This window comes from Pleurodeles waltl, chromosome 4_2, assembly GCF_031143425.1.
Source record: "Pleurodeles waltl isolate 20211129_DDA chromosome 4_2, aPleWal1.hap1.20221129, whole genome shotgun sequence".
Taxonomy (NCBI): Eukaryota; Metazoa; Chordata; class Amphibia; order Caudata; family Salamandridae; genus Pleurodeles; species Pleurodeles waltl.
This window is the reverse complement of record NC_090443.1, coordinates 412,864,301-412,889,135: the sequence shown is the minus strand read 5'-3', so window position 1 is coordinate 412,889,135 and position 24,835 is coordinate 412,864,301. Positions and strand designations below refer to the sequence as shown.

The window sequence follows — 24,835 nt, the reverse complement described above, 5'->3', positions numbered from 1 at the left end:
AGCACTGTTTGTTATTCCAGTACCGGGACCAACCCGGCTCTATTATACACCTCAACCTAGGCCTGGGGCACTCCTTGTATATCAGTACTTAGGGCTTGATTTAGATCTTTGCAAATGGAATACTCCGTCACAAACGTGACGGATATCCCGCCAGACATATTTTGAACTCCACAGGATGCAATGGAATCATAATACGGTGGACAAGACAGTCTTCACATTTGTGAGAGAGTATTCCCCTCGGCCAAGACCTAAATCAGGCCCTTAGTCTCACAGAAAGCCCTTGCAAAATACTATTTGCCCGGGCCGGCAACATTCTAATTTATTCCAGTACTGAGACCACATCCGTTCCGGTGATACACCTCAATCCAGACATGCAACACCCCCTTCTATTCCATACCTGCACTGCACTGAGCTCTGACCACCAGACCCAGTACTGCTGCTCAACTGTTACTCAAGTACAAACACCCCTTTAGGCTCATCAGTCCTCACCTGCAGCACACTAGCCATCCAATCACTTGAACTACACCCAGTTGTACTAAAGCCCCTCGCCATATATTGAAGCCTTCTCTTTTTCTGTCGAACAGACCTTTACCCTTCAAGTGTCCATCACAGTGGGAGCGGCCACATTGAAAATCAAAATATGGGATAAAATCATTATGTATTTTTTGGAGGGGGTGCTGGCAGAGAAGGAGTTGAAAGATTGGGGATTTCAAATAAGAAATATTTCTGCACTGCCTTTGGTCTGTGTGCTACGAGATTAATAGTAGTGGTTTGTGGGATGGAATTACCAGATGGCTTTGGGGAGTGTACCTCAGAGAGTTTGCTGGTCCCTGTTAACCCCACCGTCTTGGACATTTCTTATGATGCCATCTTAGGTTTGCGCTACCCAAGTCTCAGACCCTCCTCTCAAAGTTGGAGATGTAATTTGGAAAGACATCTTAGATGGGGTGACATCCCTTCCCCAAAAAAGGCAGCACATCGACCACCATATGTTGCTCCAGGAAGTTGTTGCTTACATGTGGAGGGGTGATTCTATGCATCTGAAGAGAACCTCTGGGGCCTGTAGGACTAGGCTCGGGAGCCTATGGAGAGTGTGGGACACTACGAGACAGAGACTATGGACTAGCCTCTTAGCTATGGGTCTTGGCTTTCCGGCCTACACAGTCATGCCTAAATGGTTAATCCCAGGTGGACGATAGGACTAGTTTGAGGATCTTATGGGGCCAGCTTGAAGTGCATATAGGGGCATCCTCAGGGCATATGAAGCCGGGTTAGTGAGTCGTCGGACAGACTCAAAGGCACACAGCTAGGAATTAGGAGGGTGCATGTCTACTTTGAAGGGGACATACTCCAGGGTGCACAGGGAAGGAGCAGACTGCGCTTACCCGCTGGTAAAGGGCACATTTATATTCAGGCCACTGGAATTATGCAGGGGGGGAGGAGGAAATTAAGCAGCAGTGTAGACTAAATTGTCAAGAAAAGGGAAATTATGTGGTGGGGTGTGCCACATCTTTTTATTAGTATTTCCTCATCATTTTGGACTTTCTGCATGTTAACACTCCCTGGGCAAAGGTTTTATCTCATTAGTACCACTTTGACTCTCAAATATAGAAATACCCTGCAGCAAAGTGACCAGCCAACCTTTGCAATGCCTTTCCACTGCGTGGAATATGTATGGCTGCATTTTTAGTATTTTTTTATCCATTTTGACTAGAAACATTTTTTGTTGAAATCTGCAGATTATCCATAAAACGGTGGATTATGTGACAAATGTGGCAAACCCATAAGTATGTGGAAAATGACACAGCTACAATATCGCATAATTCCAGTGGCCTTGCTAATGCTCACACAGGTATGTGACAGCAAGTCACTGAACACACTGAATGGAACAGACACAGGGTGAGGCCGTGCCTGTCCACAGACTCAAGGCCACGGGCTAGGCATCACAGTGGTGTCTGTACCCAATGACTGTGACAGACTTGGTATCACAGATCTGAATCAGGTTGGTATTTGCGAATACTAAAAGGGGACAGGCCCAAGGGCACAGATCTGGGTGAGGCTGGTTTCTGATCATGTGCCCATACTCGTGGAAACAGAACAGATATGAGCGGGGTGGCTGTCCGCAGTGAAGAGGGCAGTTTCAGATACAATACGGTTAGAGATCAGGTTAGTGATTATGTAAACAGACTAATGGCTAGAAATCTAATGACCGTTTTAGTGTCTGACCACCACGAAAGGGGACAAATACTGGACACAAAGCTAAGGATAAGTTTGTTGTCTCGCGACATCTCATTTGACACACAAAGGGACACACAGTTTAAGATTAGTTTGGTGTCTGTCTACAGTAGGGTGACTAGGCATCCTGGATTTGCTGGGACAGTCCCAGTTTTTCACCAGCTTCCCTGGCAGATTTCTGCAATGTTGGGTCAGGTCCTGGTTTTCAGTGAGGATCGACTTCAAACAGAGAAGGCACGTTTTAATGTTTTACAAAGCAGCTTTTTTTAGAGAGCTATTTATGTAACATGTATGTTGCTGGATAGTGAATCTGACTTTTCATTTATCCCGCTAGTGCCTCGTCTGTGTTTCTATATTGGTGAGTGCTGTCATTCTGTACCCCTTAGATCATGTTGAATTAGTCTTTCTTCTATTTTTGTGCCAAATGTTCTGGCTTTTGGCTTTCAAAATCTGGTCACCATAGTCCACAGTGATAAGGACAGACACTGGGACAGAAAGATAAAGATCAGTTGGGTGTCTGACCACACTGAAGCCACGTAGTCGAGTGATAGTCCTCTGGGTGAAATTGCCTCTGTTTCGCCTGAAGAGGGAGCCCCTGAGGTCTACTGCTCATAACCCGAGTGAGGATGAAGAAACCTCATTTCTATGAGGATGATCCGCTTCCTCGTCCGTCACGAGAGTCGCTCTTTTGCAGCCACCTGCAGGGGTCCCTCTAGCAGGATTTCTACGTCAGCAGGGGCTGGTGCCGGAAGATGAGCAAGCTGGGCTGACGTCTGAATGATTATAGCATGTCAGCCCATCAGCTGCACCACTGAAACAAACACATCCTGCCGCTCGTTCAACCCTATAACCAGTGACGTCAGCAGAGCTGACAATCCCAGAATTGTAACCCTTCTCATTTCAAGGAAGAGGCGGCTCAGGCGGAACTGGGCCGATGCCAGTCTCATAATGATGGACTATGTTTGGAGCCCACATCATAAATTTAACGTCTTGGTGCCCAGAGCCACCCTGCGTCAGCTTTGGCACAATTCGCATCGGTACCCTGCAAGACTCCCACGGTTATCTATGCGGGCGCTGAACGTACTGAGCTGCATTGCTGAGGTTACACGCACGTCTCTGGAGTGGGCACGTGGACTTCTTACTGTGATCATCCCGGGCCTGTAGCTCACCTAAGCTAACTGCGCTGAACACACTCCGCTTCCTTGTGGAGTTCGAACCAGAGTCCCGCGGCTGACAACCGGAAAGGGGTCCTGGAGGACGAGCCCGAGGCCCAGGGTGATTTTGGCCGCAGATACGGTCAGGAAGATACCATCTGTCATTAGTCGGGCGGGTGACAGATTTGCTGGTTCTGCAGGAGACGCGTAGAGTGTGGGCATTTTTGCCACCGCCTTTTGCCGGTCTGATTGTCCAGCTGTGGGGGTGCGGAGGGGGGGCTCTCTAAACCAGTAGATTAGGGAGGACAGGAAAGGGCCTACGAGCAAGGGCTGGGGACAGGGGCGTAAAGAAACATAAGAGGGGCCTGCAAATTATGTGAGTCCTCCCACACTAACCAGACCTTCAGGGTGATGATGACAGATGGCTGCGCCCCACACCAGGGCCAGCAGCCAGTAGGCGCAGGGCACGGTGACCCCTGTGGTACTCCCCTGACCGAACGTAATATGGGATTTGACGCTTTGACAAGCAGGTGAAGGGAACAAACAGCTTTGTAGGTATATAAAAGGGTGGAACACGCAAGAATGTGTAGGCGAGACTTCTCTGGGTCTTTCAGGGTGAAGGAAGTTGTAGGCCCAGATAGGAGGGTCCCTTAGGAGTGGCAGGAGAATCTAATTTATAATAATGTTCTGGTTTAGGCCTGCCAGCAGATGGAACTGAGTGTAGCAGCGCTTTAGTGAGCGCGTACTTATGTCATCGAAGACGCCGTTATCCCACTGGTGACCCCCTGTAGTGATCTCCCGGACCCGAGGATGGCAGCTCGCGCTTTATATTGAATACGGTAATTCAGTCCAGTTGCGAGAGACAGCGGAACAGGCACCTGGGGCGTTTCTCCACTTGTACCTTTTTCAAATATGCGGCTGTGCTACATGTTTTAGAAACCTCCTGCTTACAGGAAAGCGCCAGCAGGCAATTGAGTTTTTGACATGCGCTCTACCAATGGTGAAAAATTATACTATGACCATAATTATTTTGTGGGCGGGAGAGGACATGAGAAAAAAACACACAGCAGTAAAAATGTCATTATAAATACATAAATAAATAAAACATGAGGCTTTCTGGCGTCCCAATAAACAGGCCCCACAGTACAGAAAGGATCATGCAAAAAGAAAAAAACACATATTCCGGATAGATACGACGGCAAATAAATACATTTCTTGAAGAAAGGGCAAGTTCTAGGATAAATTGAAAATTGGCAAGCAATGAATTTGCTTCAGCACCAGGGACAGTTCCCCGCAGGATAAGCAACTAAACCCTACACAAACACCCAGGCTCGTTCAACGCTTCCAGACCCTGCTATAGCTTAGTCCACCGCCCCACCTTCCTGGAAGCCCACCACCCAGCCAGGCCTGTGTCGAGGTGACGTCTCTTGTCACCCTACAATGCATAGGTGTAAACTTGATTTTAACTCCTCCCCACGTTCCGCGTCTTCAGCCCCCCACCTCTTTATTGTTTTTATTTTTTTATTTTTTATTTGGTGGGATTGTGTCCTGGAAGTCTGTGAAAAGATGCCTGAGGCATGGAGTGGGTGCCACTGTCACGTCAAACCGTTACTGGAAGCAGTGTTGGCCAGAGGCACAGATCCGGTTTCTTCTACTCATTCATGGCAAGCAAGTACATTTGAATCAGTTATAATAAAAAAATGCCCCCCTCCCTCAATCCTTTCCCATCGTCAAAAAAAACCTTAATCGGAAGTGTTTGTTTACAAAATGCACCCCGTGCAGTGGAGGTGGCTAGTTTGAAGCATTGTCTTCCCACTTCAGGGATCAGGATAGCCTATCGCAGTACGTTTTTTTTTACTATGTATCCCTGCAGTGATAAAGCCATCCTGGAGGTACCGCCTGTCTTGTCAGAAAGGATGACAGTCCATCCCTGTTCTTGTTCACAAAATCGGCCTGAAGTGGCAGCAGCCATATTGGAAGTACAGACACATCTTTTCAGAAAGGCCCTTGCGTTACGCCAAGCTTTTTTTTAACCAAATACTCCTCCAATAATGACATCCGGAGGGATCCTCAAACTCTTCAGCTAGGAGGATAGCCCATTGCCGTTCCTGTACACAAAATCTGCTTGAAGATGTAGCAGCCATCTTGAAAGTACCTCTACTTCTTTTTAGGCTGGAGGGCAGGCTAACAGCCTCCCTGCTTCTGTGGTCAGAGGCAAACTTGCCTACTTTGATACACCTGCGCTGGCTCAGAAATCCAGCAGCCCAGTTTCTCCCCAACTGTTGAGCCTTCTCCTACTTTGGAGGGATGACCACCAAGGGCGGCCCCCTCTTGGGCCGCCACATTAAGACCTGGGCATCATTAGCATTGGGTTTCACAAGTGCATTGGGCGGGATGGGTTCCATCCGGCTGAGCAGCAGGGGCTGCTCCTGCTGAGTCCTTCCCACCAGCCGTGCCCGGTGGCCCAGCATCTGCCCTGGGTCCACCTCGATATCCACCCTCATGCGCCACTTAATGGTCTGCAAGATGATTTTCTCCTTGGAGGCTGCGTTCATGGCCACAAGCCAGGTGGTAAAGCTTTGGTCTCTCTTGATGCGGGTGAGGAGGGGCATGTTGCTGTCGCTCACGGGCACCGCCCACGTCACACTAGGATAGAAATTGTCATTCATGCTGACGCAGAACCTGGAAATTTTGTTAGTGGGGCCCATCAAGGTCACAGTTTCAGTGGTGTTTCCATACCAAGGGTAGCTGACGCCGTCTGAGTCGCTGATGGCTTTTACCTTTCCATCTCTGAGATCAGGAAGCTCCCAGCTTGACCTAAAGAAAGAAAAAAAACAGTCAGAATTTAGAGGAGGATCAAAAGTGATAGAGACAGGGTCCCTCAATTTCGTCAACTATCTCGCATTGTGGGAATTAGCCAATTAGAATTGATCATGCTCTGACACATCCTGTGTGACATTTCGCGCTGCTCACTGCTTCTCAGAGTTTCCAATTGACATCCTCGAATAGCCCTAACAAAAGTAAGCCTTTCCATGCAGATGATGAAAAGAAAGCAGGTCAGAACAATATAGAATTCTAGAGACCGGACTTTTACAGCATGCACTTCTGTAAATCAAATTATTTTTATTTGGAGGGTTCCATGGTTCATCAATTCAAATACAATTCTCAAATTGAAAGGGTAAGGATGCTGAAGGAAGTGTTCTTACTTTTATCAAATAGAGTTAAACCCCTACGGTATCACATTTAATTGGATTAAACAGATCTAACAGACATCTTAAAAATCTCCTTAGACTACAGTGCCAAAAGGCCTCTCAATACAGAATCCCAGCTTCATCCCATAGTACCATCCCCATACTCCAGATCGAGGTCTCCAAACCTTTGTATAGTAAAAGCTACTTCTGACCATTGAAAACTATTTTGAGCTACTGCCCAATATGGTTTCAATACAGAGGCTAAATAACAAACTCTGTCCCTAGACAACTCCATTCCTGCTGCAGGGAGCATACAGTATGAATGTCACAGGAGTTGTATCACAAAAGGTTTACATTTGGTGTCCATGAGGATCAGTTTTGTGTCTTTGCTCTTGAGACAGCAAAAAAGAGAAAGAGAGAAAAGTAGAAAAAGCAAAACAGAGTGTACTAGAAACAAGCTTTGGTAAAGCCAACAGGTCTAGCCTATTGAAGAGCTATTGGCTTTGCCAGTATGTTTCAGTCATCTTGTACACCAGCGTGGTTGCTGTTCAGCGTGACTAGAAGTTGGTAGAGTAGAGGAGAGTGGCTTGGAGTGTTGTAGAGTGGAATGGTGAAGAGTGGAGTAGAGTGGAGTAGAGTATTGTAGAGTGGAGTGACACTGAATGGCATGTACTGGAGTGACATAGAGTGGAGATGCATAGAGAGACATAGAGTGGACTGGTGTACAGTGCATTGACGTAGAGTGTTGAAGACTATAGTGGGGAAAGTGCAGCAGAATAGATTTCAGCGGCGTAGAAGGCAGTGGTGTACATTAGAGTGTCGCATAGTAGAGTGCCGTGGCATAAACTGAAGTGCTAGAGAGTGGAGCCGCATTTAGTACAGTGGTGTAGAATACAGTGGTGAATAGTAACGTGGCAGTGTGCAGTGACGTAGAGTGGTGCAGAGAATAGTATAGTGCTGTGGAGTGCAGTGGTATACAGTGGAGTGCTGCAGTGTGCAGAGGCGTAGCATGGAGTGATGCAGAGTAGAGTGCAGTGGCGTAGAGTACAGTGCAGTGGCATAGAGTACAGTGGCATAGATTGGAGTGCAGTGGCATAGAGTGCAGTGCTGTAGAGTGCACAGGGTGCACTGCTATAGAGTGGCACAGAGTGCAGTGCTACAGAGTGACGCAGAGTGCAGAGGTGTGGTGTAAAGTGGTGTGGTGCAGAGTAGAGTGTAGTGGCATGGTGTAAAGTGGAGTGTGCAGAGTAGAGTGCAGTGGCATAGAGTACAGTGCAGTGGCATAGAGGATAGTGGTATAGAGTGGAGTGTAGTGGCTTAGAGTGCGTGGTGTGGTGCAGAGTAGAGGGCAGTGGTGTGGTGTAAAGTGGAATGGTGCAGAGTAGAGTGCAGTGGCATGGTGTAAAGTGGAGTGGTGCAGAATAGAGTGCAGTGGCATGGTGTAAAGTGGTGTGGTGCAGAGTAGAGTGCAGTGGCATGGTGTAAAGTGGTGCAGAGTAGAGTGCAGTGGCATGGTGTAAAGTGGAGTGGTGCAGAGTAGAGTGCAGTGGCCTGGTGTAAAGTGGAGTGGTGCAGAGTAGAGTGCAGTGGCATGATGTAAAGTGGAGTGGTGCAGAGTAGAGTATGGTGGCCTGGTGTAAAGTGGAGTGGTGCAGAGTAGAGTGTAGTGGCATGATGTAAAGTGGAGTGGTGCAGAGTAGAGTGCAGTGGCAGGGTGTAAAGTGGAGTGGTGCAGAGTAGAGTGCAGTGGCATGGTGTTAAGTGGAGTGGTGGTGCAGAATAGAGTGCAGTGGCATGGTGTAAAGTGGTGCAGAGTAGAGTGCAGTGGCGTGGCGTAAAGTGGAGTGGTGCAGAGTAGAGTGCAGTGGCATGGTGTAAAGTGGTGCAGAGTAGAGTGCAGTGGTGTGGCGTAAAGTGGAGTGGTGCAGAGTAGAGTGCAGTGGCATGGTGTAAAGTGGAGTGGTGCAGAATAGAGTGTGGTGGCATGGTGTAAAGTGGTGTGGTGCAGAGTAGAGTGCAGTGGCATGGTGTAAAGTGGAGTGGTGCAGAGTAGAGTGCGGTGGCCTGGTGTAAAGTGGAGTGGTGCAGAGTAGAGTGCGGTGGCATGATGTAAAGTGGAGTGGTGCAGAGTAGAGTGCAGTGGCCTGGTGTAAAGTGGAGTGGTGCAGAGTAGAGTGCGGTGGCATGATGTAAAGTGGAGTGGTGCAATGTAGAGTGCAGTGGCATGGTGTGAAGTGGAGTGGTGGTGCAGAACAGAGTGCAGTGGCATGGTGTAAAGTGGAGTGGTGCAGAGTAGAGTGCAGTGGCATGGTGTAAAGTGGAGTGGTGGTGCATAACAGAGTGCAGTGGCATGGTGTAAAGTGGAGTGGTGCAGAGTCGAGTGCAGTGGCATGGTGTAACGTGGAGTGGTAGTGCAGAATAGAGTGCAGTGGCATGGTGTAAAGTGGAGTGGTGGTGCAGAATAGAGTGCAGTGGCATGGTGTAAAGTGGAGTGGTGCAGAGTAGAGTGCAGTGGCATGATGTAAAGTGGAGTGGTGCAGAGTAGAGTGCAGTGGCATGGTGTAAAGTGGAGTGGTGGTGCAGAACAGAGTGCAGTGGCATGGTGTAAAGTGGAGTGGTGCAGAGTCGAGTGCAGTGGCATGGTGTAAAGTGGAGTGGTGGTGCAGAATAGAGTGCAGTGGCATGGTGTAAAGTGGAGTGGTGCAGAGTCGAGTGCAGTGGCATGGTGTAAAGTGGAGTGGTGGTGCAGAACAGAGTGCAGTGGCATGGTGTAAAGTGGAGTGGTGCAGAGTCGAGTGCAGTGGCATGGTGTAAAGTGGAGTGGTGGTGCAGAATAGAGTGCAGTGGCATGGTGTAAAGTGGAGTGGTGCAGAGTAGAGTGCAGTGGCATGATGTAAAGTGGAGTGGTGCAGAGTAGAGTGCAGTGGCATGGTGTAAAGTGGAGTGGTGGTGCAGAACAGAGTGCAGTGGCATGGTGTAAAGTGGAGTGGTGCAGAGTTGAGTGCAGTGGCATGGTGTAAAGTGGAGTGGTGGTGCAGAATAGAGTGCAGTGGCATGGTGTAAAGTGGAGTGGTGCAGAGTAGAGTGCAGTGGCATGATGTAAAGTGGAGTGGTGCAGAGTAGAGTGCAGTGGCATGATGTAAAGTGGAGTGGTGCAGAGTAGAGTGCAGTGGCATGATGTAAAGTGGAGTGGTGCAGAGTAGAGTGCAGTGGCATGGTGTAAAGTGGAGTGGTGGTGCAGAACAGAGTGCAGTGGCATGGTGTAAAATGGAGTGGTGCAGAGTAGAGTGCAGTGGCATGATGTAAAGTGGAGTGGTGCAGAGTCGAGTGCAGTGGCATGGTGTAAAGTGGAGTGGTGGTGCAGAATAGAGTGCAGTGGTATGGTGTAAAGTGGAGTGGTGCAGAGTAGAGTGCAGTGGCATGGTGTAAAGTGGAGTGGTGCAGAGTAGAGTGCAGTGGCATGGTGTAAAGTGGAGTGATGCAGAGTAGAGTGCAGTGGCATGGTGTAAAGTGGAGTGGTGCAGAGTAGAGTGCAGTGGCATGGTGTAAAGTGGAGTGGTGCAGAGTTGAGTGCAGTGGCATGGTGTAAAGTGGAGTGGTGGTGCAGAATAGAGTGCAGTGGTATGGTGTAAAGTGGAGTGGTGCAGAGTAGAGTGCAGTGGCATGGTGTAAAGTGGAGTGGTGCAGAGTAGAGTGCAGTGGCATGGTGTAAAGGTGTGTGGTGCAGAGTATAGGAATTCCTCTGTCTGCTTTGGGCATTATTGCTCTCTTCTCCCGCTAGCTGCATAGGAAGCAGGAGGCACATCACTGCAGAGTGAAACATTGTGACAGTAGGGCCCTGCCCACATTGCACAATGGAAGCCCGCATCACATCTCGCTCAAAATGATTCTAGTAACCGCACTGGGACTACGGTTGCCAACGTTCTCAGAGCAAAATACTGCCAATTTTTTATGTTTTGATTTTCTGGAAGAGCCAGGAGCTGGCTGGTACTTGAATAACGACTAGAATGAACCCCTCTGTAATCTTTTTTAATCATAGCTATTCGGACTCTTTTTTCTTTGAAAATCATTTCGAAACTGTTTAAAAAGCTACATGGTACACTTAAATCGATTTCTTCGTGTATTTTCTGTTTTAAGCTCATATTTCAAGGACGAAAAAGGCCTTGACATAAAAATATCAATCATGTCAGTAAAATACCGGCCAATTGGCAGTCCTGACTCGACCTGCATACCTTCCTCAGAGGCCTAGTCCGTCCTTATGCACAGGGAGTAACTCACTGTTGCTGTGATTATCTCAGCCACGACCTTAGCTTGATTTAGCTTAGGCTGGGAATGGAAAGTCCTCTTACTATAGCTGTAAAGTACCTGAATGTCTTGTGTAACCTTTTCATCCCTTTTGGCTTTTTAATCAACTTCAAGGTGCATTCTGGGTCGTCTAGTTTTGTCTTTATCATTGGCCGGATGGGTTGAATTATCCCTCCATGCTGTAAAACCAAGACAGGCTGAAGGCATCACCCATGACAGAGGAGTTACTAGGCCACTGAGCTCCTTGGCCTACGATTTGAAGAGGCAATGTTAAACCCTTGCACTCTCTTCTGGTACATTTACTACACCATAGGGATAACGAGGAAGAGAAAGTTCCAAGGAAGGTTCTCCTCCATCCACAAATCAGGGGATCTTTTGTGACCAATACAACTCTAAATCTTCTGACACCGGCCTCCATTTTGTTAAGCTCCACATCACAGTGTGCTGTTTGAAGCCCTGTTCCGAAATCACGATGCTACTACTTTTAGGTATCTGTGGATTTTTTAAGACCGCCTGGAAAAGATTTGGAAGGTGCCCTCCAATATGTCGAACTACAGTTAAGGACATTTCTGTCAGGCAATAGGTTGAGAAGTGGGCACATGGGTGTTCTACCACAAACAGTGTTTTCCCAAAGTTAACCCACAAGAATATCGATCGCCACCATCGAATCAATAGGACATGTAGGTAAGTATAGATGTACTATTCTTAACTCCACATCTGGTAGTCAATATTTTGCAGTCAATATTTTTGTAGGATGATATTTTGGACCTTGATTTTCTGGCATACAACCAGCACACCAGCAGCTCTACAATACCAACATACCAACATAAGCCTTGAAGCTAAACAACTTCGACACTGAATTAGAACAACATCAGCTGCATTAAACCTGTTGCAACGTCACTTCATAGCTACAGGACCTGCAGTAAACTTGTTGCAACATTACTTCAGTCCAACTAGAACTTTAGAACTATACGTACCTTCAAAATTATAAACACTGCAGTGCTAACTTTAAAATTATATGCCCTGCTGCCCTAATATTACAACTATAAAAACAGATCTGATAGATGTTTCAGAACTAGGAACACCAAGGCCTTGATTACTATTTACAGCACCTCATAATGATACCACAGGGTACCTTAGTTATCTGATGCAATAAATAACACCTATTATGGCTTTGTGGGGAATAAAATGCAGATTTTGTTTGTTAACACACCAAAATCCGCATGGGGCAGTAAATCCTGTATGCTTTTCCCCTATAAATTTTAGCAAGTTTAACCTGCTGGAATTAAAAAAAGGTTTAGCTATTTTATGCATTTCATAATCACAGTGGCGTAGCGTGGGTTGTCAGCACCCGGGGCAAGGCAAGTAATTTGCGCCCCCTAACCCGTGGATTTTAGCACTCACGAGTGCGAGCGCGCCCCCCTCCAGATGTTGCGCCCGGTGCGGCCGGCCCCCCCCAGCACCCCCATGCTACGCCACTGGATAATCATATGCGTTACAATACCTTCACCCTCATAGTTCTGACACGTGCATAAACAAGGATTTATGCACCTCGTAATACACCGACCAACTTGTAATCAGACCCCAGGAGTTCTGAAATACCAGCATTACACTCTGAGCAGCACATCTTCTGTGCCACAGAAGAGCTGTAACAGCTGCATTGCACCTGTTGCAACATTACTTCAGAGCTACAGGAGCTGCAGTACATCTGTTGTAACAATACCGCAGAGCTACAGGAGCTGCAGTACACCTGTTGTAACATTACCTCAGAGCTGGAGGAGCTGCAGTACACCTGTTGCAACATTACTTCAGAGCTAGAGGAGCTGCAGTACACCTGTTGTAACATTACCTCAGAGCTGGAGGAGCTGCAGTACACCTGTTGCAACATTACTTCAGAGCTACAGGAGCTACAGTACACCTGTTGTAACATTATTTCAGAGCTCCAGGAGCTGCAGTACATCTGTTGTAACAATACCGCAGAGCTACAGGAGCTGCAGTACACCTGTTGCAACATTACCTCAGAGCTAGGGGGTCTGCAGTACACCTGTTGCAACATTACTTTAGAGCTACAGGAGCTGCAGTATACCTGTTGTAACATTACTGCAGAGCTCCAGGAGCTGCAGTACATCTGTTGTAACAATACCGCAGAGCTACAGGAGCTGCAGTACACCTGTTGTAACATTAGCTCAGAGCTAGAGGAGCTGCAGTACACCTGTTGTAACATTAGCTCAGAGCTAGAGGAGCTGCAGTACACCTGTTGTAACATTAGCTCAGAGCTAGAGGAGCTGCAGTACATCTGTTGTAACATTACCTCAGAGCTCCAGGAGCTGCAGTACACCTGTTGTAACATTACCTCGGAGTTGGAGGAGCTGCAGTACACCTGTTGCAACATTACCTCAGAGCTAGGGGGTCTGCAGTACACCTGTTGTAACATTACCGTAGAGGTACAGGAGCTGCAGTACACCTGTTGTAACATTATCTCAGAGCTACAGGAGCTGCAGTACACGTGTTGCAGCATTACTTCAGAGCTACAGGAGCTACAGTACACCTGTTGCAACATTACCTCAGAGCTACAGGAGCTGCAGTACGCTTGTTGTAACATTACCGCAGAGCTACAGCAGCTGCAGTACACCTGTTGTAACATTAGCTCAGAGCTAGAGGAGGTGCAGTACACCTGTTGCAACATTACTTCAGAGCTACAGGAGCTACAGTACACCTATTGTAACATTATTGCAGAGCTCCAGGAGCTGCAGTACATCTGTTGTAACAATACCGCAGAGCTACAGGAGCTGCAGTACACGTGTTGTAACATTAGCTCAGAGCTACAGGAGCTGCAGTACACCTGTTGCAACATTACTTCAGAGCTACAGGAGCTGCAGTATACCTGTTGTAACATTACTGTAGAGCTCCAGGAGCTGCAGTACATCTGTTGTAACAATACCGCAGAGCTACAGGAGCTGCAGTACACCTGTTGTAACATTAGCTCAGAGCTAGAGGAGCTGCAGTACACCTGTTGTAACATTAGCTCAGAGCTAGAGGAGCTGCAGTACACCTGTTGTAACATTAGCTCAGAGCTAGAGGAACTGCAGTACATCAGTTGTAACATTAGCTCAGAGCTAGAGGAGCTGCAGTACATATGTTGTAACATTGCCTCAGAGCTCCAGGAGCTGCAGTACACCTGATGTAACATTACCTCAGAGTTGGAGGAGCTGCAGTACACCTGTTGCAACATTACCTCAGAGCTAGGGGGTCTGCAGTACACCTGTTGTAACATTACCGTAGAAGTACAGGAGCTGCAGTACACCTGTTGTAACATTATCTCAGAGCTACAGGAGCTGCAGTACACGTGTTGCAGCATTACTTCAGAGCTACAGGAGCTACAGTACACCTGTTGCAACATTACCTCAGAGCTACAGGAGCTGCAGTACGTTTGCTGTAACATTACCGCAGAGATACAGGAGCTGCAGTACATCTGTTGCAACAATTACCTCAGAGCTAGAGGAGCTGCAGTACGCCTGTTGTAACACTACTCTAGAGGTACAGGAGCTGCAGTACAACTGTTGTAACATTACCTCAGAGCTGGAGGAGCTGCAGAACACCGGTTGCAACATTACCTCAGCGTTACAGGAGCTGTAGTACATCTGTTGTAACATTACCGCACAGCTACAGGAGCTGCAGTACACCTGTTGTAACATTACCTCAAAGCTAGAGGAGCTGCAGTACATCTGTTGTAACATTACCGCACAGCCACAGGAGCTGCAGTACACCTGTTGTGACATTACTGTAGAGGTACAGGAGCTGCAGTACAGCTGTCGTAGCATTACCTCACAGCTACATGAGCTGCAGTACACCTGTTGTAACATTACCTCACAGCTACAGGAGCTGCAGTACACCTGTTGTAACATTACCGTAGAGGTACAGGAGCTGCAGTACACCTGTTATAACATTACCTCAGAGCTAGAGGAGCTGCAGTACACCTGTTGTAACATTACTGTAGGGGTACAGGAGACACAGTACACCTTTTGTAACATTACCGTAGAAGTACAGGAGCTGCAGTACACCTGTTATAACATTACCTCAGAGCTAGAGGAGCCGCAGTACACAGGTTGCAGCATTACTTCAGAGCTACAGGAGCTACAGTACACTTGTTGCAACATTACCTCAGAGCTACAGGAGCTGCAGTACAGCTGTTGTAACATTACCTCACAGCTACCGGAGCTACAGTACACCTGTTGTAACATTACCTCAGAGTTAGAGGAGCTGCAGTACTTCTGTTGTAACATTACCGTAGAGGTACAGGAGCTGCAGTACAACAGTTGTAACATTACCTCATAGCTACAGGAGCTGCAGTACACCTGTTGTAACATTACCTCAGAGATAGAGAATCTGCAGTACACTTGTTGCAGCATTACTTCAGATCTAGAGGAGCAACAGCTCACCTGTTGTAACATTACTTCAGAGCTACAGGAGCTCCAGTATACCTGTTGTAACATTACTTCAGAGCTACAGGAGCTCCAGTATACCTGTTGTAACATTACTGTAGAAGTACTGGAGCTGCAGTACACATATTGTAACATTACCTCAGAGCTAGAGGAGCTGCAGTACATCTGTTGTAACATTACCTCACCGCTACAGGAGCTGCAGTACATCTGCTGTAACATTACCTCAGAGATAGAGGAGCTGCAGTGCGCCTGCTGCAACATTACCTCAGAGATAGAGGAGCTGCAGTACGCCTGCTGCAACATTACCTCTGAGTTCGAGGAGCTGCAGTTCTTCTGTTGTAACATCACTTCACTTCTTCTAGAAGATCACTCCTAACAGTAAGATCATTGTGAGAGAACCTCGGAGGAGGCACAGCATGTGAACTATGTATAAAGTCGCATCCATGCAGAACACATCTACAAAATCACACTAAACCTAAGCACCTCACATTTCACCTATGGAATTAGAAACAGAACTTCAAAGCAGGCTACGGCGCAAGAACTAGGCGCATCTTGTGCGCCACAAGAGTTGCAACAGTTGTTGGATACCTATTTTAATATTACTTCAATACTCCCAGGACCTCGGTAGAGTACACAACTTTAACACTATCATCCTTGACAGAACTTCAGAGGCGGCTACAGTTTAGGAGGTGAACACGACTCAAGTAACAGCTACACAACACCACCACATTACTTCAGTAGTTATGAACTCCAGAAATATACACATTACACAGCTATCCAGGCGTTACTATTTCTATCTGCGAGGCGTATGGCATTTGGAAAAAAAAGATATGCATGTGACCAAACTATTCCTAGGGACAACAACGGCCTGAGTGAATACAGAGTGACATAATTATATGTGAGGTGTTATACATAATGTCACAACATGCAGACAAACCTCCTCAACCCACTCAAATACGCAACACCCAAACACCCAAAATACAAACACACATACCCACAAATATACACAGTACCATTAACACACAAAAATACAAACAAGGGCACATACACACACGCGCTAAAACGCGCACAAATACAGGCTTGGGTCCACATGCCCACAAACACACGCACAAAAATACACAGACACACACGGCATTTTGCGTTGCCCAGCCAGTCCTGTGGGTGTGGGCGGTTGCTAGGGCGGAGCTGAATCGCGGGAGGTGGCGCGTGGGTGTTCTGTCGCATTGGTTCACACTCAGGAGATCTCAGAACAGGCTAAAAAGCTGCGACCAACTCACTGTGTTAGCAGCAGCAACATTAAAGCAACAGCACCATTACTTCAGTACACTTGGAGCACTATACACAACTTTAGTATAACATTGCCGTTGTAGTGACACCCTCAGAACCGATTACACGTCGAGACGTTTGTTTCTAACGATTAAGCTACCTGCTCGGTAGCATGGGTTCTAATCTTGCCTCTGATACTGGAATTAAAATGTTGTTATTCTCAACAAGTCATTTAACCTCAATTGTCAATATGTGTGAAAAGCCCTGTCACTGTAAAATTCAAAGGTGTAAATCCCCAGTTGATGTAACAACCTGGTATTGTTTCCCAGCGCCTGTGTAAGTAATTACATTTTTTTTAACCAACTCTATATCCATGGTATCGTTACTTCGCCACCAACATAACATCTATACTAACTTTACCCCAGCGCTCCTAGAACGTTATAAGTTTACCTAATTTCTATCATTATTATAGTTTTATATCTGCAGTAATACAATTTACCACAAATCAAAACTTCAGAAGTATGTACTACTTCAGCTGTTTGGTGTCACCAAGAAATCCTTAGGGGGGTTATTATGACCCTGGCGGTCTTCTCGCCACCAGGATAAAGATGGCGGTTTCACCTCCAACAGGCTGGCGGTTAAGACCACCACATCTCCACCCATACCGTCATTGCGGTCGGAGCCGCTGGGCTGGAGATGAGCATCTCCGACCCAGCGGTGTACAGAAGACTGCCAGCGGTATTAGAAGCCACCTTTCCGCTAGGGTTTCCACGGGGGTAGCATGACCATGAAAACCCTGGCAGAAAGGCTACGGGTGATAGGGAATTACTTCCCTGTCACCGGTAGATGACCCCCCACCCCCACAGCAAGCACAAACCCCCTCCAGACACAGAGCCCCCCCATTCCCCTTCAGACACAGCAGCCCCTTCCCCCCACCGCCCCTCCAGACACAGAGCCCCCCTCCCCGCATACATGCGCACGCACACAGACACCGACATGCACCACGCATATACTCATTCACCTACAGTTACATACACACATTCACTCACACGCATCCATACTCGCTTTCACCTCAGCACTCATACACACATTCAACCACGCATACACACTTACATGCATACACGCACTCACTTCTACATGCAGACACGCATACAACCACGCATACACACATTCATGCACACACACAAACAACATGCACTCACACACGCACACACAACACTCCCCACCCTCCCATTCCCCCTCCCCTATCGGACGATCAACTTACCTGGTCCGGGGAGGAGGTCATCTGACAGGGAATGGGCACTTCCACCTCCGGCAGTCCCTCACCAGCAGGACACCACCAGGCCGTATTATTGGTGATAATACCGCGGGTGGTGTCCTACTGGCAGGGCGGGGCCAGTGGTGGAACCACACCAGCGCCTCCACCCACCAGGACGACTACTGCTGGATTTCCACTCAAAGTGTGGCGGAAATCCAGCAGTACCCGTAATATGGTGGGTGGAAGACCGCTAGCACTGACGGTCTCCTGGTGCCCGTGGCTTTGGCAGTCTTCAGGGAAGACCACCAAAGTCATAATGACCACCTTAGTGACATAACATTAGAATAGAGTCGAACATAAAAACTAGCCACAATCGTAGCATTAAGACATTAATATTACACTGTTCCTTCATAGCTACTAGAATTTCATGCAAAGAACAATATCAGAAAGGGGCCGTGGTGGGCCAAACAATATCGCACCACCCTTGGAGTGACTCAGAGTCCAATCTGGTGCACTAGCTCCCAAGTTCTAGCTGACGAATGGAGCTACTGCAAAAAATAGATACATATAGAACAACTAATGTGGTGGTGCGCTCAGAAAAAAGCAAGTCCAAAGTGCCCTCTTTTGTCAGCTCGGATGTGAAATGCCTGTCATTACGGGAGACACGGATTCGGGTGTCTATATGGAATATGACTTACTTGATATAAGGGGAGGACTCAAATGGGCAGAAAATTTGACATGAAACAGACATTGTAAAGTAATAACATGACACTATGGAAATATTGGAATATTGAACTGAAGTTCTGAAGAAGTTCATTTTAAAGCACGAAACGCGTTAGCTATGGCTGTATACAGTTTTATCAGTATAAAATGTAAAATGTCAGTAGCAAAATAAAGAGGACACACAAAACTTGATGCTTCAGACTTGTGTTTTCTGGTTGCACTACAACATTAGTTGTTCTTTACAATTCCAAGCACTATGCGCCATTTTAATTTTTCAACCTCAATTTAACATCAGCAAGGCACATCCCTGCCACCAAAAGGCCCTGTGTTATTGAGCATAAACTTTCCCGTATGGCATAGATAGAGGAGCAAACATCAAAAGTATCTAATTATCTAAAAGAAGTTGTTTAGTAGCATCACAGCGCCATTTATTTAGAGCTCGCCCTTTAAGGCCAAATAAATGGCGCTCTCTATCCACCACAGTGTTATATGTGAGAGAAAGGTCAAGCATTACAGCTTTGCTTGATAAAGAGCCAGCCTCAGGCAGATGGATAAACCAGGATCACCGCTATTTAAAGGGTAAGTGCTTTTTCTGTGGAAGCACACAGCTTTTGACAAATCAAAGCTGAACTGAGATGAAGTTCCATCTGTGAGGGGCCATAGTCCCTCTTTCTAGTACTCCTAAGTACTCTTGTTTTTAACCTCATAAAGTATGATGGCATCTGCGCTGTCAAGCCAGACCTAAAAAAAAAACTCTGAATATGGTTTGACTACCTGTTCTCCTGCATGAACCAGCTTACAGTAGTCTTAAAATGCATAACTAGTGATGCCTCAAAGGACTCTTCCCACGACCCACCATGTTGAAATTAGAAGTGCTTTGGTTCTGTCCTGGATCGTATACTGAAACATAATTTACACTTGGGCCCGAAGAATGAAATCCAAGAACTCCAACAAATGCAGAAGCAAGGAGCCATACACTGTTCATGCCTCAAGAGATCAGACCCTCCTCCAGTGGCGCAACACAAAGGGTTGGAGACCCCCTTCAGAATGTGAAGAGGGGCCCCCTGTCTTCCATACCTTACATATATTCAGTGGAAATGGGTAGAATGGGGTAGCCCTTGGGGGGGTTCGGGTCCCCCTCCCCGCAGGTGGTTCCAGGGGCGTGGGTTACACCCCTGACCTCCTGCTCAACATTTCAGATTTTGAAGTATCTCCGAGGGGCCCGGAGAATAAAAGTTAACTTGCTCATCATCACCTCCAAAGTGTTTGGAGCACAGACTCAAAATACACCAGAAGCAGAAAACCCACTGTAAAATATGACATAACCAGAGGTCAGGAAACGCCAGCCTAAATATTCAGATCAAATGTAACTGAAAGACGCACGAGAGCCAATGATCAATGTAATGGGCCTACAGTGCCCCAGCAAGAAGGCTCATTAAATTAAGACTTTCCCAATGATATCTGTTGTATTTTGTAGTCACAAGTTCGAATCCAAACAAGCCCAAGTTAGTCTTCCATCCTTCCTAGTTTGGTTAACTATGCACCTTTAATTTAAGTAATAGTAAGACCTTTTATTTACAGTGCTTAGAAATAGAAAAAGCGCAGTCATAAGCGCTACATAAGAAACGTGGGGCCATATTTCTAAATTTTTAGAGCTGCATTTTGTGCCGCTTTTTGACACAAAAGCAGCGCAAACTTTACAAAATACAATTGTGTTTTGTAAAGTTTGCGCTGTTATTGCGTCAAAACATGACGCAAATGCGGCGCTAAAAAAGTATAAATATGGGCCATGGTTCCATTATTACTATTAAAACCATGTCACCACGAGTTCCACCTGAAAAAACATAACCAAATCTGCCTGACTCAAAGTGAGCCCTGAGTATCTATAGTTTCAAACCAGATAAACCAAGGCCCCCAAGAACTGTGTTTCTGATCCATCTTAATCAACCATCGAAGTAGGACTCAAAAACTCTCTCCACCAACTTGAGTATCTAAATACTTTTCCTGTCGCCCATTTCAATAGTACTCATTTAGCCACCCTCGAAAAGCTGAAAGGATGAGTCGGTCTGATGAGAATAAACATGTAATCTGCAGGTCACAAGCAGATTTTGGCTATAGGCGCACAAACCTCCTGAGCTATTGCATCAGCTTACCAATGTGTATGTATCTTCCTTACTTATAACTTTACTTTGCACTTTCACCCCAAATCACATTTATTTAGAAACATCAAATAATGGTAATTGTATTTATATAGCGCTTACTACCCCTGACGAGACATTGAAGCCCTTTTCGGCGAGAACCATATTCTCCATTTACATGTATGAGGCCTACCTACATTTACGGGGCTCACTTCACAATAATTCCAATATACTTACACAAATGCATTAGTTTCAAACTCGCAAAACACCAATCACGTACTAGAAATGCACAATAATTGCCATAGTCATTCTGCTTAAACACTTCAATTTTCCAGGAGAGGCTTTTTACCAACAAGAAATGAAAGGTATGCATATAATGCATTTTAATATGTTCATCTTCAGCTGCAATCTGTCATGTGTTAATTGTACTCTCATACCCTCCTACAGTAACACCTGCCACTGGCATGCTGCATAACCTAAGGTGTGAATTCACTACCGTGCTGTAGACTTTTTCAGTCTCTGGTAAGGTTCCATGGCCCATATTTATACTTTTTTAGTGCCGCATTTGCGTCGTTTTTTGACGCAAAATCGGCGCAAACTTATAAAATACAATGGTATTTTGTAAGTTTGAGCTGCTTTTGCATAAAAAAATGACGCAAATGTGGTGCTAAAAAAATATAAATATGGGCCATAGTTTCTTTATATATATATATATATGTGTATATATATATATAGTTTAAAGTAGTGAATCTTAAATATTTTATATATACCATTAATATAATAGTTAAATAAATATCACTAATATTTAATACTATATATAATTCAACCCTCCTCCAAAAAAGTCACATGCACTCGGAATAAATATCAAAGGTTTTATTACTGAAAAACCATCCCCAGCTAAGCGTTGCGGCCAACAGGTCTTGCTCATGCATGGGGTGCTAGTGATACCCAACACCTATATAGTGAGACAAACAAAAGTGTAAATAAACAACAAAAGGAGACAAGCAGTCCGAGGCCTCCTACATTACAAATCATGGTCGCCATCTTGAGCCTGTAAACATTCAAGTTATATACAAAATTAGAACTAAACAAAATGTCATCTCATTCCACTCTAAATCAGTGTATTCCAATCAAATAAATAATAGTAAGAAATGAAAATACGCCCCCAAAATAGCAGCGGTTCTGGCATAGACTAATAGTCCTACATATGGTTCAGTGGCGGCTCACTGAGCGCAGAATGGGGCGGGTGGCGCGTGGGGGGTTTGGGGGAGGAAATAAAAAATAAATTAATTTAAAAAAGAAAAGAAATTTACCTTTGTAGCTGCACGCCGCTCCACTCCTCTGCTTCGTCGCAGGCTGCAAACAGGCACAGGCTACTAGCCTGCCTTGCGCCAATCCTGACGCTGAGCAGCATCGGGATTGGCTGGGAGCACCCAGCCAGGGCGCTCCCAGGCAGACTGGGAGTCTGTGCAGGCTGTCTCTTGCTGGAGAGAGCCCAGCCCACATGTATGTTTGGCTGTCCCGAGACAGCCGGCCAAACATACATGTGCAGTGAGGGGGAGTGCACTCCCCCTCACTACTCTTTACCCCCGTGACCCCGCCCATTTTACTGAAAAACGATAATAAACATGGTTTATTATCGTTTTTCAGTAAAAGGTTTGCAGCTACCGCTGCAGGCAGGGGGCAAGGTTCCTTTGCTCAAATATACTGGTATGGTTGCCTTCTTGAGCCTGTGAGCACTCTGGTGTAGTATAAACAAAATAATTGAAAATGAATAAACAACGTTTTATCATACTCCATTTTGAAACAGAACATTCAATAAATAAATGTAAGGAATGCCCACGCCCTCGTCACCAGTCGCTTGGACTATGGGAACACTCTGTACGCCGGCATCACCATCAAGCTGCAGAGGAAACTTCAACGGATCCAGAACGCTGCCGCACGACTCATCCTGAACATACCCCGCCACCACCACATCTCCGGACACTTGAAGAAACTTCACTGGCTCCCAGTCAACAAGGGGATCACCTTCAGACTCCTCACCCACGCACAGAAAGCCCTTCACAACCTCGGACCAAAACTCATCAACCACCGCATCTCCTTCTACACTCCTCCGCGCACCATACGCTCGACCGGACAAGCCCTGGCAGCCGTACCCAGCATCCGCAAAGCCACCGCCGGAGGAAGATCCTTCTCTTTCCTGGCAGCGAAGACCTGGAACTCTCTGCCCAGCCACCTTCGCACCATACCTGACCACCTCTCCTTCAGGAGGCAGCTCAAGTCCTGGCTCTTTGAGCACTGACCCCCCCCCCCCCCCCTCCACCCCCCCAGCGCCTTGAGACCCTTACGGGTGAGTAGCGCGCTTTATAAATGCGAATGAATGAATGAATGAATTAATGCAAAACATGGTCCCCAAAATTGGCTCCGGTTCTCAGTCGAGATTCGTAGTCCCCCTTGGGAACATCTGTGTGGCTTGTGTGTATAGCACACCAGTGGAAATAAGCCCCAGAAGCATATGGTCAGAGTGAAAACTCTGGACTTGTAATATTGGTAAAGAGTTGGCGAAGTGCAGAAAAACCGAGCTCCAACATTGCGGTATAACCAGTAGCAGAAACAGTGAAGCAATATAACCGAAGTGGTGAGTACTCTAGTACGATATTGAATAACAAATATACAAAGAATAATAATACTTAAAATTAATATATGAACTAAAGCACATTAAAATAATTAACAAACAATATTCTTTACAACTATATTATTTAAAACGCTATTAACAACAATATTCTTAATAAAGATATCAGTTGCCTAAAAAAAAATATATTCTTAACAACAATATGTCTGCATCACGATATTTATGTATCGCAGCGCTAAAAAAGTATAAATATGGGCCTATGTTTTTATTAATATTAATGGGAAACGATTTTTTTTCTACATTTTGCTATTTACAATTATAAGGATAGGGAAACTATATTTTGTAAACAATATTTTGAGCACAATATTTTTGTTACACAATATTGTTGGCTCCGATATTAGGTCACTGATCCTTTTTCTCAAAACGGAATCCCAACAGCTGGGACTCGCAGAGCATTTTCCCCCTGTGCATCAGGGTTACTGCCTGTGTCTACCAGGCCTCACGTAGAGGCTACTACGGACAGGCCAAATGAGTGACGGTTGCACCACTCTGAACTGGGCGGGATTACCGGCACTGCGGCCTTGCGACGCTTTAGCAGACAACCAACCAGGTCGGAGGTTCGCACTGTAAGAGACAGCAGAGGCTCCACTAATGTAAACACAGCGCCTCTATTGACTTTAAAAAGAGCGGGGCACTTTGAGTTTGAGGGTGTGGTAGCACAGTTGATTTATGGTGGGGTTCCTGCTCTGCCAAACTTTAAATTAGGCCAAGTTTCGAGTACGCCTAACATTTTACATGTTTCTTCTTTATTACAGATACAACCTGATTTTCAGCTGTCCTACCGGTATTAATATACACCATTCAGATAGCGCACATCACAAACTGAATTGTCTCTTGGCGTTCAAATGATAGGTACCTCTTTAAACACAACTCATTGATGTTCACTTTATAAACTTTGGAAAGCTGAAGCCTCTGTTAGTCTTGCTGGGTCTCTAACTTTAGACATGCAGGATAAACATTGGGGTATCAAACACTGAGCAATGTTGTTGACAATCAACTTCACTATTTTTATGTCTGGCCGAGAGTCAGCTTTAGGTGTTTCCTACCTCATGTAATAAAGAAATTAGCGTAATTTGATTTTGTATAATTACGCAACATTTCAGCAAAGTTATGTGATATTACGTACTGCAAATCTGCCATTTCATGCTATATGTCAGTATGAAAGGCATGCTTGCACCCATTTTTGGTATGAGGACGTATTTACACAAAAGCACAGTGAACAATTGGATGCTTAGGTTTGCGTAAATTCTTAATGTGAATAAGCTTTTTTGCTGAAAACTTGTATCACGAATGGCACGTAATTGCGTGAAGTGGCATAATTTGATGAATTTTGCATAACTAGTGTAACGTGAAGTTTTTAAAATTACACGTATTACTCCACCACTATGTAAATTTTGTTGAGGCCTAATCTCGTTATTCTTAAAAGGATTG

The 24,835-nt window shown here is 46.0% G+C and overlaps 1 protein-coding gene across 1 annotated transcript in view; it reads right to left on the bottom strand.

Moving 5' to 3' along the window:
• Nucleotides 1-1,708: 1,708 nt before the first annotated feature.
• Nucleotides 1,709-24,835, bottom strand: part of FAM78B (family with sequence similarity 78 member B) — a 135,753-nt gene continuing 112,626 nt past the window's right edge. Inside the window, exon 2 of the mRNA XM_069231617.1 lies at nucleotides 1,709-6,206. Coding sequence (XP_069087718.1) covers nucleotides 5,684-6,206 — 523 coding nt within the window. The 3' untranslated portion in view covers nucleotides 1,709-5,683. The remainder of the gene's footprint in view (nucleotides 6,207-24,835) is intronic.